This window comes from Populus nigra, chromosome 16 (genome assembly GCF_951802175.1).
Source record: "Populus nigra chromosome 16, ddPopNigr1.1, whole genome shotgun sequence".
NCBI classification, from domain to species: Eukaryota; Viridiplantae; Streptophyta; class Magnoliopsida; order Malpighiales; family Salicaceae; genus Populus; species Populus nigra.
In genome coordinates, this window is record NC_084867.1 from 14,083,428 (window position 1) to 14,102,750 (window position 19,323).

The following is a 19,323-nucleotide window of genomic DNA, read 5'->3' on the forward strand; positions in this document are numbered from 1 at the left end:
TCTTGTTTTTAGATTGAATTTAAAAAAAAATCATCCTTCAACAATAAATTTATTGGAAATTGGATTTCATAATTTATTTTGATTTATTTTACAAAATTATCTCAATCTCATGACCTAGGTCGCCGGTTTGACAAGTTAACCTGGGTTGACTCAGGTCATTTTTTTATTTACTTTCTATAAGGTTATCATGGTCTCATAATCCAAGTTACGGGGTTGGCAGGTTAACTCGAGTCTTTTTTTTTCATTTTCATTCTTCAACAGTACTGCGTTGATTAGGAATTGAGTTTCATGATTTGTTTTGAATTATTTATTTGAGGTTATCATGGTCTCATGATTCGAGTCGTGTATTTGACAAATTGATCCAACATGTTATTGTTTCAATATTTTGTTTTAAAAAAGATGTTTTCTTAAATTTTTGTGAGTCAAATTATATTTTTACTAGTCATACGTTTTGCCTTTGGACCTATCAAGTTAATTAGATCACATCGAGTCAATCTTCGCATGGATTAAAAGTTTTTTTCTACTAGAAAAATGCTAGCAGCCCCTGGATGCTTCTTTTGTATGTTAAAAAAATTGATCCAACCTGCAGCGTAACGCATGATAAGGATCTAGTGACTACTAAAGGGAAGGAGGAGGGCACACCATAAACAACTTCTCATGCCATACCCATTTGTAAGCAACCCAAAGAAGAACACAAACCTAATTGAACAAGAAAGTTGAAAACCAAAAGTGATGAAGTTGTGGAAAGTCTTCACAGAAAAATATTAACTTTCCCGGGTTGATTAGTTCTGGACCTGAGTCATACCTATAAAACAAGTCTCTCGTGGAATGATGGATACTCTGATGCTTAAGTTAGTATTTGAGTTTTTTCCCAAGTGATAAACAAGTAAAAAATTAAGAAGATAAAAATAGTATTTTTGTGTATAGAGAAGAGATGTGTGTTCTTTGTATAATGGAAAAGTGTTAAGGTAAGTGTTCAGACCTTCTTCTCTTTCTCAAAACCTAAGAATATATATATAACTTAGAAAATTTATTTAAAATATCTAGAAAAATATATGGAGAAATGTCCGAGAAAATTTATCATTCATGAATAGTATGAATAATGATGAATAGTCCATACATGAATAGTACCATGCAAATTGTACTATTCATAAATAGTAAAACGAGGTGATACAGGATAGCTCGGTCAGACCAAGCAAAACAAAACAGAGAAAGGGAAGGGAGAGAAAGGAGAAGAAGCTACCTTATAGCTCAAATAGGTTGAAAAAGTACTATTCATTTATAATGAATAACCTTATCATATATTTCTCTCTCATACTGAAAAAGGATGGGGAAGAGAGAGGAATGAGAAAGAAAGAGAAGGAGGTGGAGCTCAGTCTAACCAAGTTTGGGGACTCGAGACTTGTTCTAAATGAGTTTTGCATAATAAACACTATTCATGAATAGTAAATATTATTCATTACTATTCATGAATAGTAAACAAGACTATACTGAGCTAAGGGATGAGAGAGAAAGGAAGGAGAAAGAGAGGAGGGGTGGAATTCGGTCTGAATGACCAAAAATAGTATGACCGAGCCTGAAACTTGTTTTGAATGAATTTTGCATAGTAAGCATTATTCATGAATAGTAAATGAGATTATATCGACCTAAGGGATGAGAGAGAAATGAAGAAGAAAGAGAGGAGGGGTAGAGCTCAGTCTGAAAGATTATAAATAGCATGACCGAGCCTGATACTTATTTTTTATGAGTTTTGCATAGTAAGCATTATTCATGAATAGTAAACAAGACTATATCGAGTTAAGGAATGAGAGAGAAAGGGAGGAGAAAGAGAGGAGGGGTGGAGCTCAATCTAAACGATCATAAATAGTATAACCGAGTTTGAGACTCGTTATGAATAAGCTTTGCATAGTAAAAACTATTCATGAAAAGTAAATATTATTCATTAATAGTAAACAAGACTATATTAATAGTAAACAAGACTATATTATTCTTCTCTTTTTTTTTTTTTTTTGTCTTTTTGTTGTGTAATAAAAAAGGATATATATACAAATTAAAGAATTGCAGGGAGTGAATAATGTTGTGCTTTTATTTCACCTGCCAGTAATGGTGTTGGTTAGTCTAAGCTTGATGAGCGGCTCCACCTGCCTTGCAAGTAATCCTCCAATGATATACTCCACTCAATGCTGCTCAAGGAGACCGAATCATCCTCAACATCTAGCAATGCAAGGTTAAGTGTACCATACAGCGCCAAGAAAGCCAGCGATCGATAAGCATGAATTCTCATGAAAGGATCGATGTTGTGGCTGAAACAATTGAAATTAACATTAAAGCATCTTATTTTAACAGTTGATTTTGTAATGTACAAAGCCAAAAAAAAATACTCCAAATTTTGTAACAAATCTTACCAAAGTGAGAAAACAGATACTGCAGTGGTTGCAATCTTCATGTATCCAGCTGCTAAGATTATAGTTGAATTGTACCTTATTTCTAAGCTGTCAAGGATTGAATACAAATATAATTAGAGCAATCAAGCTTTAGCTACCAATTATGAATTAATTATTAATTATTAATTAACAAAAACTAAGACTTGTGGCGAAAACATTGTAGCTAAAATTATTGTTCATCCTCTCATAAATCATTGTGGATGGATGCAATGATTTTTTTCTAAATTTTTTATTTAATCCTTGAACTTTTTCTTTGTATAATTGATCATTTCTGAACCCAAATTAGCATTCAATTGTATTTTTTAAAAGAAAAATTGGATAGAGGATCAATTGCTGGGTTCCGGTGAAGAGAGAGAAAATGGTCATTGACGATAATTTTAGCCACTAAAAAAGTTGAAATTGGTGTAAATGGGTTTCATTTTACGAGGGGAGCTTCACTTATGTGTTTTTTTTTTCTTGTCTAAGAAGGCAGATTTGACCACAAAAATGTTTTGAATTCAAGTTGATTTTGGTCTTTTGAGCTATTTTTTAGTTTTTTTAAGGTCATGAATAAATTTATTAAGGTATTTGAGGTTTTTTAAGTATTTTTGGTCAAAAATTAGTTGAAAATAGGTTTTCACCCAAAAAAAACTTGTACAATGTTTTTCCACATATCTTTGGTTATCGGATTATGCACAAAGTAGATGACACGTCAATTGCCCTGATATTTTATTTCAAAAAAAATATATAAGAAATTTAGTGATTTGTTAGCTACTCTAGAAAATTTCAGTGTCTTTTGTAGACAAGAAAGGGGAAATGTTTGTGTTAATTATATAATATTAGCAAGTAGTGTTTTCTGTTCTTATTTATAATTGCAAGTTGGATGTGAGAAGTTACCTCCTGGGACTCTGCCATCAAGAGAAAGGTCAATGCTAAGTAAATACAAATTGGAAACAGGCAGTGAAGCCATCCCTTCTCAGGTCATTCAGACTGGATCCAATAAATAAAGAAATCGGAGAAGGAAAAACTTTGTTGTTGTGTTCGAGAGAGAAGCAGAGATGGAGTATAGAGGCTTGATCCACCAGCATCCATTGATGAAAAATGAGGTGACGTTTGTGCCGATTCGATGCGAAGCATGCGGGGAGTTCTTCCAGGGCACAACCTACACTTTGGGTTTTCTTTTCACTGTCAAAATTGCAACTTCGATCTGGATTAAAAATGTGCTTTTCAGAAACTGGCCATAATTGAAGGTCAAGATCTACTTCACCATTTAACTAACTTTCATCCATTAGTAGCTACTCAGAAAAGGCAGGATAATAATGATGGTGATGGTGATGGTGATGGTGATGGTGATGGTGTTTCCTGCAGGATATGTGGAGAACCCACCTCTGGCGCGCTATATGGCTGCGATCTCTGCAACTTCTATCTGCACCGATCATGCGCTGAGTTTCAGTTGCCAACAACACTCCTGCACTTTTATCACCCTTGTCTTCTTACTTTGAGCATCGATAAGGAAGAGTCCAACTGCAACGCCTGTGGCAATTCTTATGATTTCTACTCCTACCTCCGTGAGCCTTGCAATTTCAGGATCGAGATCAGTTGTGCACTGTATCCTCTCTTCATGGAATCCCGAGGTCAGCAACAGTTTCACCATTTCAGCCATGGGCATCCCTTGAAGCTTACGCAGATAAAGCATGATGATGAAATTCTCTGCTCTGCTTGCCAGAAGCACTGCTCAGGTCAGACACACGTTAGCTGCAGCAAAAAATGCAAGTTTTTCCTCCATAACTCGTGCTTTAATTTGCCTCAGAAAATACATCACCCATTCCATCCACACCATTCTCAAACTTTATACTCTCCGATTCAACGCCAACCTAGACCAGAATGCAAAGTTTGTTATCGTTACAATTTGGTTTCACCTACTCTTGTAAGTACTTCTGCAAATTCAACATGGATGTTGAATGTCCAGTGATGATATCCGCCATAAAGCGTACGAAGGTCACCATCACAACATATTATTTGTCGATGTTCAAGATGTTGAAAGTAAACTAAATTTTAGATTCTTAAAAAATAAAAAATGATCGATCAATTTAGTTAGCAGAATATAATTTTTATTCAGATTAGAATTTTCTTATATTAGTGTAATTCCTCTATTGTTTATGATTTTATGCCTATAAAAAGACTTGCAATTCAACATTATTTATAAGCACAAAAGAAAAAGAATAGTTAAGAAAACTTAAAGAGAAACACTTAATAAAAGTTTATATCTCTCTCAATCTTCTTCTTATTCTTAAGTTCTTGACCTTACATTATTGTGTTGATCTTATATCACACCTGCCTTACTTCCAACAAGTGATATCAAAACTTAAGTTTGAATATTTGACATAGTCAATCCAAACTTCTCACTTTAATACCCTAAGCTGACAAAAGATAACTATAAAACTTGATGTATTCCAGTAATAGCTCGGCTAGGTTCCTAAGATGCATAGGAGATGGTTGAAACAGACCTTGAGGAACCTATAGATGGAGTAATGTTGACTTCAGCCAAAAAGAAGGTCGTGCAAAAGACAAGAAGGAAAGATCAATAAGCACTAACAATCATTCATCAATGTCTAGTTAATGTCACTTTTAAAATAGTAGCCAACACAACTACTGCTAAGTAAATATGAAAAGTTTTGCAAGAATCAAACCAATAAGCTGACAATGTGAAAAAGGTACATCTATAAAAGTTATGTGATGACTTTGAAAAGTTACATATGCTTGAATCGGATAATATTTTAGAATATTTTGCAAGAGTATTGGTCATATACAATCAAATGAAGAGATATGAAGAGAAGATGGAAGAGACACGTGTGCTAAAAAAGATCATACGCTCTTTACAAAAGAAGTTCTATTATGTGGTGGTCGCAATAGAGAAATCACAAAATATAGATGTTCTTTCAATACAAGATCTCATGGGAAAATTACAAGCTCATGAAAAAAGAGTCAATAAGATTCAAAAGGATGTGGATGTACAAGCACTTTTTTCAAAATAATATGGTTTTGGGAATTCTCAAGGGGGTGGAGGACATGGACAAAGCAAAGGAAGAGAAGCAAGAGGCAGATTTGGAAGAGAAGGCTAAAGCAGCCTCAACAAGTCAATCGGTCAACCATATAAAGCAAACCAATCGACTAGTTACACTAATAGCAGTAATCTGAGATCCAGGTTTGACAAATCTAAGGTTAAATGCTATAATTATCAAAAGACAAGTCATTATACTAGGGATTGCTGGAGTCCAACCAAGAGGGTTGAGGAGAATACAAATCTTGTGACAGAAGAAAAGAATGAAGCCACCCTACTACTAGTGCATAATGAGAGAATGCAAGGCAAAGAGAACATGTGGTATCTAGACAATGGAGCCAGCAACCACATATGTAAAGACAAAAACGAGTTCATGGAGCTTGATGAAACAATTAGAAGTAATGTCATCTTTGTGGATCATTCAAAGGTTGCCATCAAAGAAAAATGTACAATTTTGATTAAATTGAGAGATGAAAGTCATCAATTTATTAATGATGTATATTATATATTAACAGTAAAAAATAATATATTGAGCTTAGGATAATTGTTGGAGAAGGAGTATGAGATTAAAATGAAAGATCGTACTTTGACATTACTTAACACTAAAGAAGTTATAATTGCAAAGGTAGTCATGATAAAGTATAGAATAATCTTACTAAATATAGAGACAAATGTGCTTAAATATTGGGTTTCTAATTATCAAAATATTAGGTGATGACTCTTATTTTTTTTTATTGAGAAATGACAAGAATTTCTTGTCCTTTCCACTCGTATCATTTCCAATAATTCTAATCCGAGAGGATAATTACCACGACACCATACACTAGCAACAAATTTTTCTCTCAATCTTTAGGTATTCAGTAGGAGAATAAGACATATTAGTGCAAAAATAAGTCTGCAATTCAAAGCAATGAGAACTCCGATGTGGTGAGCGAGATCTTGAGATACAGCTTGTCTGTAAATAATCCCCTCTGTAAATAATCAATGCCGAATCCTCCTGGCAAAGTTCAATGGTGAAGAAGGATTTCTTTTTCATTCTATGAGGCACCATAAACAGCATGCATAGCAAAAGGATTTCTGACACTTATGAAGATCTCCTACACAATCGGTGGGTCAAGTTGAAAAATCTGAAATTTGCTGGTTTCAAAGATAGTGATGGAAACCTAAAATATCCCCTGTTATCGGACAGGTTGTATAAGCATTTTATGGAGAAGCTCTATTCTACAAAAACTTGATCACTCAGAAATTGGCCCCATTCTACAAAAAACTCTGCCAAAAATTTGAGATTTCAAAGCTGAATCCATGCTAAGTCCAGGAGTTAAGAACTATTTCATCGCCATGTTATGTGGGACTGTGCACAGCATGTGCCATGCCATGAGCATTGACATCTCTGCAAGTCCACTTCTCAATTGATGGAACAGCCTGAAAACGTTGGCTTTTGCACGATTGAAAGCTCAGTTTGCCTTGGACGTTTGGAGAACATCGCGCGCGCCTTCTTGGGACATGAGAAAAAGCTGACAGTACCATAGCAGAAATTGAGTGAAAGTTTTTCAGGTTTTAACAGAGATTTGAGCTTTGATCATCAAATATCATGTAAAAAAACCATTTTAAACAAAAATTTAAGATAATAAGTAAAGCTTTTGACATTATTCTTTTGACCGTTTACATCACAATCACAATTTACAAGCGTTTTGGTTAGACATTTCTTTGAGAAACAAAAATTTACGGAGATTTTGAGAAGTTGTTAGTCATGGAGGTTTTAGTTTCAAGGAAACCAACCATCCATCTATCAGAAGTTGGTTGTGTTTCGTTATATTTGTGTATCATTTTGGTTTTATATCATATGGTCATTTAATGTATTTTTTAAAATATCAAATCTTGGATGATAATTATTAGGGGTGATCATTTTCAGTTCGCTTCGGTTTTTATAAAAATAAATAACCAAATTAAAAAACAACTTTAAAAAAACTAAACCGGTTCAAACCGGTTTAGCTCGGTTTTTTTCGGGTTTTTTTTGTTTGAGTTCGGTTCGGCTCGGCTTTTTCTGTTTATACTTATAAAACTGAACCGAACTGGTCAGTTTTTTCAAAATTTTAATCGATTTTTTTAATCATTCAGTTTTTTCGGTTATTTTTTTTAATTTTTCAGTTTTTTACTCCCCTAGTAATTATAAACACAATTAAAAGAACAAGGTAAGTTTAACTATTCATTAAATACATGTCTTTAATCATTTTAATGGCGACAATATTTCCTTTTAGGTTTGCATATTTTTTCTAAAAATAGAAGGGACGAACAAAAAAAAAGTATTATGCCCGTGTGTCTTGAACTATTTTTTTATTGGCCCTTTAAGGGGTTCTGTGGGTTTTTTTTTATTTTTCTGTATTTTCTTTTAATCTCTTTTTTTAATGGAATGATTTTATTGAATTTTATTATTTAGTTTTGGGTTAATAATAGTATTCTTTTATTTTTTTATTATGTAATAAAATAAAAAAAATTAATTTAATCTAGAAAATTCCGTAATAATCATGAATGGATAAACAACAATATTTTTTCTTAATTTAATTTAAAACTTATATAAGTAAAGAGTTGAATCATAATTTCTCAAGTTATTTTATGTTATTTTTGTAATCCAATTGATCCTTTCCTTTATCTCAAATGTCAATAATGGTACCAAATATTACAGGGACCAAAATAAAACGATACTGTAAGTAGGGATACCGATACCGAATGCTCCCCTAACCCCATGAATTGACTGGAACAGGATTGGTCTGTCACCACTCTACAAGCAAACCTGTATGTTCCATGTAAAGTTCGATTATTTTGCAGAGAGGCAAACGTTATGAAACGAACGTCAGGCTTTTAGGGTAAAATCACAGCCTCTCCCATCTGATTCTTTCCTGTTGTTTCAGGAAAGCCGAACCATTTCAGACATTATTTATTATTATCCCCTGGAGTCTGGCAAGAATCTAACGTTAGAAGTCTCAATTTCCCAGGTATTTGCTGTTACCTTCTTCTGCTTACTCCCTTTTATGTTTCTGCACAACCCAGATCCATTTTGGATCGTAGAGGATCATAGATTATTAATCTTGATATAATATTTGGAGTGTTGTGATCTGGACAAGATCATTGTAGATGCACGTGGGGGGCTATCCAAATCTTTTCTAGTTGATCTTTTGTACTTGAATTGTGGGTTCTTTGTGTTTTTGGAGTTGAAAAGATTCGATTTTCGGTATTGATTCTTGAATTCTTATGGTTTTTCACGATTCCCTTTTTGTTTCTTTGGTTTCTGTAGGTTTTTCCTTTGTTGTGAAGCAATGGAATTTCGTGAAATAGAAGAGTGTGGAACTGTGAGGAGGAGATGGGAGGACATGGACATTGATATCTTGGTGAAGATATTTCAGTCATTGACTGTGTTTGAATTAACTTCAGGCATTGCTCATGTTTGTAGCACGTGGCGCTTGGCTGCTTGTGATCCTTTTCTGTGGAGAACTCTTGATTTGTCCATGTTGAAATCTAATTTCATCAAAATCCCATTAGAGCCTTATGTGTATGTGCATGGTCATTCTGATAAGACATTGACTCAATTCTTGAAGATTTCATTGAATCTCAGCCGGGGAAATATAACATCGTTGTTCTTTCACTTCAATTTGTATGTGAGCGAGGACCACTTGACTTATACTGCTCAAAGGTAACTTTTTTTTGGTGGATTTTTAACTTTTAAATTTTTGTTTAAGTTTCTGATAATGTCTCATGGTGATGGTTTTATAATTGATATGCAATCTAAGAGTATAAGATGATGAATTTTGAATGCTAGAGGTTGTACTCTAGGTGATTCTAGGATCGGGGTAATTGATGATGATTGATGGGAGTTGCTGTGACCAATCTAATCAAATTTGGGAGTAGAGTTTGGAGATGAGATTTGTTAAAAGGTGGTGGATTAGATATTGAAGGACATGTGCTAATTGAATTAAAAATGGGGGAGATGTGAGAGGCAAAATGTGCATCTGATGGTTGGTTCGTTCAGTGGCTCAAACTTGTTGCAAAAAGTAATCGAGGGCCCCATGAAGGTCTTGTTAATATATTTATTACAGGTTGGTTTGGGGTAGAGAGGCTACTGCAAGTGATCTAAGGATGTTAATAAGAAGTCGGTGTGCCTGATTTCATTGGAATGATAAGAGAGGCTATTGCAAATTCTCTGAGCTGAGGAGTGGAGGCATGTGGCAATCGGGTCAGGTGAAACCTGTCAACGGAGGAGAATTAGGTAGTCAGAACTCAAAAGTTTTAAGCTAGTAATGATGTCACAACTGGTATGATTGGATGAGTTGGATATGCCCATCCGGATCTGAGAAAAGGGATAGTTGCTCCTTGGTGTTAGAAGACATGTTTGGTATGAAAGGGCTCCTTAACCTTGTAAAATGTATAGTTGGTTGGTTATGGCTAAATACAGAAGTGGTTTTAGAGGTATTGTCAACATATCAAGTTAAAGCAGCCCGCCTTGAATTATTGAAGTTGATACTTGGCTGGTGTTAATAAGCTGTTAACTTTCAAAATAGAGGCCAGAAGTGGAGTTGTTAAAATGCAAGTTATCACAGATTTGGACTTGAGTTGAGATGTGCCATGTTCAATGCAGCATCACACTCCAGACTGAGAGAGACTAAGTTATACTTTTTAGAATGCTTGGTATTCAGTAATTCTATATCTGGGTGCAGCTATTGGATAGAGATTGAAAGTTTCTTGTGACAATGTCTTTGGAGGTAGTAGTGGATTATAGATGAATTGAACAAGGTCGATACTTTAGATATGGCTGAGGATGATTTCTTTGACAACAATGTTAAAGTATGGAAACTGCACAGCTGTAAATAGTTATTTGTTTGGTCATAATGCAGAGAATGGTTAGTTTTTTGCTATATTATCAATCACTTTAACAAAAAAAAAAGGGGGGGAGTCAAGTGAAAAATATAGCTGCCTGGAATAAGGGGAATACTGGCCCCTTTGAAGTAGAGGTAACAAGGCAGTCTGAAGATATAAATAAAGGTCAAATGTATTGTTGAAACTAGAATTTACGACTGAATAGGGATTCTATAGATGTACTTCCTGGGTGCTCTTTTATAATCGATTATTTTCAGGTTTCTAGTGGTTGGACATGTGACTTTCTTGGGATGGTAAAGTGGTGAGTATGATGCTGAAAGTGGATTAGCAGATTTTACATCTGATTGTTAGCAAAGCAAATGATGGCGATTTGTTTCAGGATTCATATATGCATCAAATAGTGGCAAAAACAGGGAGAAACTCATGAATGAGGATGAAGGAATGTTGTAGTCTTACAAATAGCATCCCTTATGTTGTTTTAGGGCATTTTAATAGAATTGAACATGGTGAAAATATGAAGTAAATGGTTTCTAATGATATGATATGGCTTTTTTGAGGTAGAATGGTAGGTCAAAATATAATATGATGCTTCTTTTGCGAAAAGGCTGTGTAAGGTTATGGTTGATTAGATTCAAACTATTTAGTAATTTATTCTCCCTGGAGTGTCTGATAATTGGCATAGCTGTTACTAGCACAGATCCCATTGCTGTTAGCTATTGAGATTCTTAACTAGTAGACTAAGAATACAGAGGTTAACCAAGCTATCCACTATTGTTGGTTTCTTATGCAAGGGGGGTCCTCTGATTCTGTATAGACTTTAACATAAACCTAAGATATGAGTAACAAGTTAAAAGATGTCAATAAAGTATGAAAAACTGTTTAATGATGTTTCAGCTGGGGCATTTATTGCTGGCGGTCCATTGGAAACAGCTTGTAAAAATAACACTATGGTTTGAAGGAGTGAGATGCTGAAAGAAGTTTGTGGAGTGCTTAAAAAAGTTTATGGAATAGTATTGTCCAGCTGGATTAAAGTTTATATCCTAAATGTGGTGTATGTAGTTCTTAGTAGCAATTTATGCTGTAAAGGGAATCACTTATTTGTGATTGTACATGATCAATGTGGCATTATGGAACATTCATCATAAAATAATTTTTCATGGAATCATCACCTTTCATTTGCATTTTAATGAGCACAAACTACTTTTTTCTGTTGCGAACATCTTTTTTTTTTAAATTATAGGACCTCTGTATATTGCCTAGGAACAATTATCATATCATAATTGTTTAGGAACCACAGATATTGCTAACATAATTTTAAGTCACATGATGGCATGCAGCTTAGATGAAGTTTTATCACCCCTCCCCCCCGCTCGCTGTAAGAATATAAATGTGCTCCTGGATGTTACAGGGATGTCTTTAGTATTTCTTCTCTTTTTGCCTTTTCCCCTTCTTTTTGGAGAATAGGCAACACTGTGCCAGGGACAATAACATTGATATAATTGACTTTTTCCTCTGTCCAGGTGCCCACGCCTTAAAAGACTTGTTTTGCCAGCATGGAATCGAGTAGAGACTGTAATGATCAAAGCTATTGAGCTGTGGAAGGATCTTGAATCCCTGACAATGCCTAGCATAGTGAATCCCCCTCGTCTTGTTCAGGCAATTGCTGCTAATTGCAGGAAATTCAGTGAACTCAAGATCATGGGCCCGTTTGACATTTACTTTGCTTCCTCCCTTGTTACCTATCTTCCAACATTAAAAGTTTTGAGCCTCCGATGCTCAATGCTATATAAGGACACATTGATCTTCGTCTTGGATAATTTGTGTTGCCTAGAAGTGCTCAACATATCGCATTGCCTCCTGATAGAAGTCCCACCACCTCCCGCGCCAAGAAGAATTGTTAGGCAGCTTGATAAAACTATCCTGGAGAAGGCTTCTCATTTACACGACTTCTTAGCCTGCATGAGTGACACTTGCATCATGTGCCAAAAAACAAGAAATGACGAAGGGCTCATGCGGTGGTACAAGTACGACGAAGGGCTGTGGAAGGAAGATGAGGTCAGCTCTCTTGCTCTTTGATTTGAGCATTTTAAGACCAGACCAAATTATAGTGGGCTACAAGTTCCACCACTATATGTCCACGTCTCCTTTTTCTTGGTTATTCTTTCACTGCATGCCAGGAACAGAAGACAATGTTGAAGGAAGCATTTAAGGGCTTTCTGTCTATTTTATGTTAGTTGTGGTGATAAAATGCCAAACTCTGGGTGGTTGTGGAGGGGCTGAAGATTTGCTGTTACTGCTGATAAATGTATATATATACATGATAAATTGCATTTTTTTTTAGTTGTTCCTAGGGCACCCTCTTTTTTTATTTATGGTTTTTGTTTCCTTTTTTGAATATATAATATATTTTGTACCTTTTAGCTACCTCACGAAATTATTTAATTCTTTCCCTTATCAAGATAGGAGTGTTTTGATGTGTTGCCTGATCTCTAAGAATTTCCCTGTCTACTTTTAACCTTAGATTTGTGAAATCATGAACCTTTACAAACACTGAATTTAGGCTCATCTGTTAATATAATCTTGTCAGCTTTGAATATAAAATCAAGTGATTTTTGTGGTTTGATCATAGATTTTTGTTCATTACTTTATTCAGATGCAAGGGCTATAACTTGCGGCTTGAACTGGTCATGATTTCCTCCTACAATTTTCTCTGCGTGATCTTTGAATATCCAAGTTTTTGTCATTTTCCAGTTCAACAGTCAAATTCCAAACCCTTTAAAGTCCTCACTGTAATTGTATAATGGTGTCCATATTTTTTGTTTCTCTCTTTTTTTCTTAGTCATGGATTGATGAGCAATTTGCATTATTCAGTTTCTTTTTTTATAGGGATTCCCATTGACACAAATAAAAAAACAAAAACAAAAAGAACAGAAAAGAAAAGAAAAGAGGACATAACCACCATTTGGACAAACTTGGTTGGCATTTGGCAACTACCGGTCTTACAAGAAGTTTGCTTGACAGGTGATCGAAGGATAAAAAGTTCAAAGCTGTGATGTGTTATTTTCTGATCTTTGTTTTGGTGACTTTCACAAAAGTGTGTTTTAGTTTACTCTTTTCAAGTAGGTGTTAAATTGATATTTTTTAAGTATTTTTAATAATTTTAATGTGTTAATATAAAAAAATTAAAATAAAAAAAAAATATATATATATATATATTTAATTAAAAAAATTATTCACTGCAATCCTAAATACTGGAGTTATTTGGCATCCATTACCTAGATTGTATTTAATGATATATTTGAAATTATTTTTCAAGATACATTTAGATTTGAAAATAATGATGCTAAAAACATTGAAAAAATTGTTAAAAATTATAATTTGGTATATTTTCTACAAAAAATAAATAAATAACTAAATCATACACTATGGATTAATCATGATCATCAAAGCATTAACTTAGATGATAAGATAGCTAGTGTTATCTATGATAAGATGAGTAGTGTTATCTACGTTGCCGATTAAAATTAGAATTAAAAAGAATTATTTTTAGGAAATGCTGATTTAATTTCTTGTTAGAAAAGGGATTAGCGAGTCAAAGCAAGTCAAATGTAATTCTTTTTAAAATTTTAAAACTTCCATGTAAGAAACAATTTCAAGATCATTTATTTGATTTTCCATAATTTATACATAAAAAATTAGTGTTAAAGCCACCGAAAATGTGTAGATTCCAGGGGTGCATTGATGTTTGGAATTGAGGTTAAATATATTTTTTTGATAAAATTTAATTTTTTTATTTAAATAATTTTTTAATTTTTTATTATTATTTTAATATGCTATATTAAAAATAAATTAAAAAATTTTATTTTAATATATTTTTTTAATAAAAAACATTTTAAAAAATATATTCTTTCATGTCAAAGATTTTTTTTAACCCTCGTGATTTCACTAACCTGTGTGCAAAAAAAAACACAACGATGGAGTTGTCTGGTCTCTATTTTTTAAGTTTTTTTTTTCTCAAATTGATATATTAAAAAAAAAATTCCGAACTAGCAAAAAAATCAATTTCTCAATATGACTCCTATAATCACTCATATAAGTGGACATGTGTGACCTATTTTTTTGTTTTTTTTTTTGTTGCTAGTAAGTAAATATTTTTTTATCTACCAGCATTGCGTTTTTATGTTTAGTTAATTTAGTTTTATTATTATGATTATTTCAATAATTAAATTTATTTTTATTTAATTTAGGCAAAAATTAATTATTTTTTAGCACTTTCATTAAAAAAATAAATATTATCTCTAGTTATTGTTTTACACAAAACAACAGATGAGATGTTCATAATAATATAACTAAATTTTATTAAATAGAAAAATTAAGCAACAAAAAAAAATATAAGCTAACAAAAAAAAAAAGGAAATAATTTTTAGCTTGTGTGAGATGCACAAGTGTCACTTGCACAGCTAGTCAAATTATGTTAATTTGAGAATTATTATTTCAGTTGTACTAGTTAAAACTTTTTTATTATTATTGTGCTAGTTTTTGGGGAAAAAACGCTTATTTCTCCTATATTTTAAGAATTTATTTTTAAAAAATGGAAAAAAGTGTCAAGTGTAAGAAACTCAAAATTCATTAAAAAAAAAAAAAATTCTCATGAGTTCAATTGGAGATTTCTAACTTTCTAGTTAATACTTTTTAATAATTAAATTCTCTCAATTTAATATAAATATATAAAAATAAGCATTTAAACTCACATGTACAAAGTGACTACAATAACCATATGATTATATTATTATTATTATTATTATCTAGGTGTCAAGTCTAATTCTTCTACCTTTTAATATTTATAATTAACCATTTATCTCATTAAATAAAAAGTGTTTACTATATAATTTTATTTAAATATGTGAAAACATTATGCTTTCTCTTATATGTTAAAAAAACATCAAAAGCTTAACAATTTCTAAACTACACAACAACAAAAGGATAATTGTTTTGGTTGATTACAAAACCTTTCCAGTAGTTTAATTATTATTTTTCTCACTCTATCTCTGTTTTTTAAGAAATTAAAACGACTAAATTATAAGAAATTTATTTGTAATTGATCATATTTTTTTAATTACAATTTATACTTTAATTATGAAAACTAACCTTGGTTTCACACGAGTGCTCAACTTTATAAGAAATAATTTTAATAATATATTTTTTGTTTAAAAATATATTAAAATATTTTTTAAATTGATATTAAAACATTAAAATATTGTAAATACTAAAAAAAACACTTGAATAAAAAAATAATTTTTTATTTAAAATAATTTTAAAATATAAAAATAAACAAACTCTTAAAATAACAAATTAAAACAAAAATTTGAGACTAGGGAAAGTAGGCAAAATCTATTGATGAGAATTAAACCAAATAATTCGATATGATGTACCTAACTAGGCCAATTAGGTAATTTTTTAAGTATAAGACATCAAATTAAAGGGAAAAAAAAATAAGTCCCCATCCAATCCCTTTCCTGGACGCGTGGAATCTTTAGTCCTCTAATAGAACCAAAAAAATATTTTTTTTATTTTTCCCATAAAAAATATAAAAATAAATATTTTTAAAAAAACATATGAAAAGAAAATTTTTTTCCCATAAAATAAAAGAATTGTTTTTTTTTTTTATCTACCTAAAGTGATGTGATGGCAATCCTTAATTCCTTATATTGATTAAGGCTGTGAAGTCTCTCTCTCTCTAAACACAGATAAAACCATGGCTTTGGAACTATGGGAAACACTGAAAGAAGCCATAACAGCATACACAGGACTATCACCAGCAACTTTCTTTACAGTTGTAGCTTTAGGGTTAGCCGCTTATTATGTGATATCAGGTTTTTTTGGTGGGTCTGATAATCATCAACATGTTCCAAGACAATATGAAGAGCAGATGCAACCTTTACCTCCACCTGTTCAACTCGGTGAAGTCACCGAAGAAGAACTAAAACAGTATGATGGTACTGACTCTAAAAAGCCTTTGCTTATGGCTATTAAGGGTCAGATCTATGATGTTTCTCAAAGCAGGTAAAGGTTCAATCTTTTTTTGGTATTTTTGGTTGTTTTTTGCTTCTGGGCTGTGAGAATTTGTGGGTTTGTTTTCTTTTTTGAGGTGATGGGATTGTTGTGTTTTTTTGGGTCAAAGGGTGTTATTAGCTTGTAAATTTTTGGAATTTTGGTTTAAGGTTTTAGTTGATTCCAAGAAATCACCCTTCTTTTCCTTGTTTGACTTTTTTGGTGCTCTTTGTTTTGATGGTTGATGCAACTTTTTTTTCGTTCCTGTGGTTGATGCTATTTTTTTTCTTGTTCTTGCGGTGAATCTCTAAAAAGGTGCTACTTTTTTGTGAATTTGTCAGTGAAAAGTTGCAATTTTTCAAATCCTTTTTAATGGATTACGAGTGTTAAGTTGACGTGTAAATCTTCCTTTTTCTCTCCCTTTGTGATAAAGACTTGATTTTGAATGCATTATCTGGGTAATTCGATAGTTTGTGGTTTTCTTTACTTTTTGTTTGTGTTTCACTTGTTTGTCAGCAATTTTATGGTGTGGTTTGAATTTAACTAATGGATGAGTCTTCATTCAGACGCTGAACAATAAGTAAAAGACTAAAATTTTGCTTTCCGGCAGTTCTTTTCACAATCTTTTGTACCTTGGATTGCTATAAACCATAAAAAAACTATGTATATGATCAAAATTATAGACTTGACAGCTCATGTGCTGCTACTAAATGAATGATATTGAGCATCATGAACATTGTGGAAGAAGGTTTATGTTGTGTATCTGTGACCTCGCTCTATATTCCATATTGCTTCTTTGTTAGTGGTGAGTTTTGGTCCATCCCTGTGCTTGCTATGAGACATTTGTGAATCTTAAGCATACCAATGTGCTCATCTTCAGCGTTGGTGTACCTTAATTGTTGTTATATGTGATGAACAAACAATGACTAGGACCCTGTTTGGACATGATTTCAGCAAATCTTCTTATCCCTTAAATGCAAACTATAAGTACAATTACATCATGCATTTTATAATCAGATGACCTGACACCTTGGAGGTATAAGACCCAAAGGATCTGTTTGCCACTTTTTTTTTTCAGTGACTTGTAATGATATGCAGTGGATGTTAACAATGACTGTGAATTATAATCTTTTCAGATGAGGGTTGGATATTAATCTAGTATGAGACCATGAATTCTGTGTATCAGGATACTCTTATGGTTTAACTTTTCTTTCAATGTACATTCTCTACTCAAATTTCGTGCAGAAACTTCTAAGCTTGCTGCACATATTTGTCACAGGATGTTTTATGGACCTGGCGGACCTTATGCATTGTTTGCTGGCAAGGATGCTAGCAGGGCTCTAGCAAAGATGTCTTTTGAAGATAAAGATTTAACCGGTGATGTCTCTGGTCTTGGTCCATTTGAATTGGAAGCCTTGCAGGACTGGGAATACAAGTTCATGAGCAAATATGAAAAGGTTGGGACAATCAAGAAAACAGTTCCAGTAACTGATGGAACCTCCACCAGTGAACCTGCTGCAGAGGCTACAGAAAGTGATGCTTCTAAGCCAGCTGAAGATGGTCCAGCAGCTCCTGCACATGTCGAAACCCCCGCTGTTGCTGAATCCAAGGAGGAATAGTGTTGCCTTCAAGTGCTCATTTGAAGTCGGCGAAACATCCCCAATGAAGAAAGAGTTACTGTTTGAACGCATGTTTTTGGTGGATCTTGCCACTTGCATTATGTCTTAGCATCTTACATTTCTCAGTCAAAATGCTCCTATTATAAACTTGCTTTAATTTTCAATGTTAACTAATAAATTGGTTATATAAAGTGTCTATTTTAACTTGTGTTGTTATGATTGTATCAGTTGGTCAGCAATCACTGTGATGATCATGTATTATTATTTAAGATACAGGAACAAGAAAATGAAAATCTCTTTATGCGAGCAGAGTGTATTTCATAAATCCCAAGCTATGCTTAGCTTTGAAGCTAAGCCTTGGAAAGAGGAGAGAAGCAAGTAGAAATGCCCGCTGCTTCTCGTATGCATGATATGGAATTACTAATGAACAGCCACACAATCCCAGTACGTTTTTCTTAACATGAACCTCAATTTCGGAAATGAAAACAGTTTTTTGGAAGTCTGGCTGTTCAAAGTGAACGCTTCCCGTGGTTGGCAGAGGCTCATTTGTAGCACTTTAGACCTCTCGAAGTTGCATTTCTGTGCAAATTCAGCTAAACCCGTGAACCATGTTTTTGGCCACCAACCAGCTGTAAGTTGATTATATACTGTGTTAAATGTCAAAAAGAAATTCCAGCAATAGAAAATTTTCTAAGCATTACCTGAAAAACTAAATGACGTAAAATATATCTTGATTAAAATTATCTTTATACTCTTTGGTACAAAAAAAATGGAGTCTTTTAAGTAGAGGTGTTGATATTTTTTTATTTTTTTACTTTTAAAATCAATAAAATATAGAATTGATGACCAAAAGGGTTTTTTTGGCATTGTATAAACTTTTTAGCAGTAAAAATACATACTTGCCCCTGCTCTCTAGAGTAAAAAAGATAATTGTGCTGCCGGGTAAGAATATTTTGGGGTTATTGAATTTTAATTTATAGTGGAATTATATCTTTAAACTTGAGAGAGACTAAATATAAGCTTAACATATAGGAATATTTTTATACTTTCCTTTCATATGGGTATTTTGTGTAGCTATTAGGGTTGGGGGTATTTTGATATTTTTATATTTTTTTCAAATTTCTTAATGCTTAAAGCTGGTAGAGCTGGTGTCCTCGTCATTCGGGCAACGCGTGTGATTTCACCCAGTGGACATAACTAACCTTTCACTATCTTCCTAAATTTATTGTTATGTCTTTTTCCGTTTGGAGTGACGCATGATAGCTGAATGTGGTCATATTGTTGCCGATGGTAGTTTGAT

The 19,323-nt window shown here is 33.0% G+C and overlaps 3 protein-coding genes across 3 annotated transcripts; all 3 read left to right on the forward strand.

The window, feature by feature from the left end:
• Positions 1-3,639: 3,639 nt before the first annotated feature.
• Positions 3,640-4,395, forward strand: LOC133675383 (uncharacterized; the record flags this gene model as incomplete). The annotated part of the gene is made up of 1 exon (XM_062096727.1): positions 3,640-4,395. A coding segment is annotated over one exon (756 nt), but the record flags the coding sequence as incomplete, so codon positions are not given.
• A 3,848-nt stretch (positions 4,396-8,243) lies between these two features.
• LOC133675428 (F-box/LRR-repeat protein At3g48880-like) lies at positions 8,244-12,811 on the forward strand. Its single transcript, XM_062096796.1, has 3 exons — positions 8,244-8,477; positions 8,777-9,172; positions 11,874-12,811. The coding sequence occupies exons 2-3, from the start codon at positions 8,799-8,801 to the stop codon at positions 12,427-12,429; spliced, it is 930 nt and encodes a 309-aa protein (XP_061952780.1). The 5' UTR covers positions 8,244-8,477; positions 8,777-8,798; the 3' UTR covers positions 12,430-12,811.
• A 3,231-nt stretch (positions 12,812-16,042) lies between these two features.
• Positions 16,043-18,227, forward strand: LOC133675861 (membrane steroid-binding protein 1). Its single transcript, XM_062097383.1, has 2 exons — positions 16,043-16,416; positions 17,684-18,227. Exons 1-2 carry the CDS (start codon positions 16,109-16,111, stop codon positions 18,021-18,023), a joined length of 648 nt encoding a protein of 215 aa, XP_061953367.1. The 5' UTR covers positions 16,043-16,108; the 3' UTR covers positions 18,024-18,227.
• Positions 18,228-19,323: the final 1,096 nt, after the last annotated feature.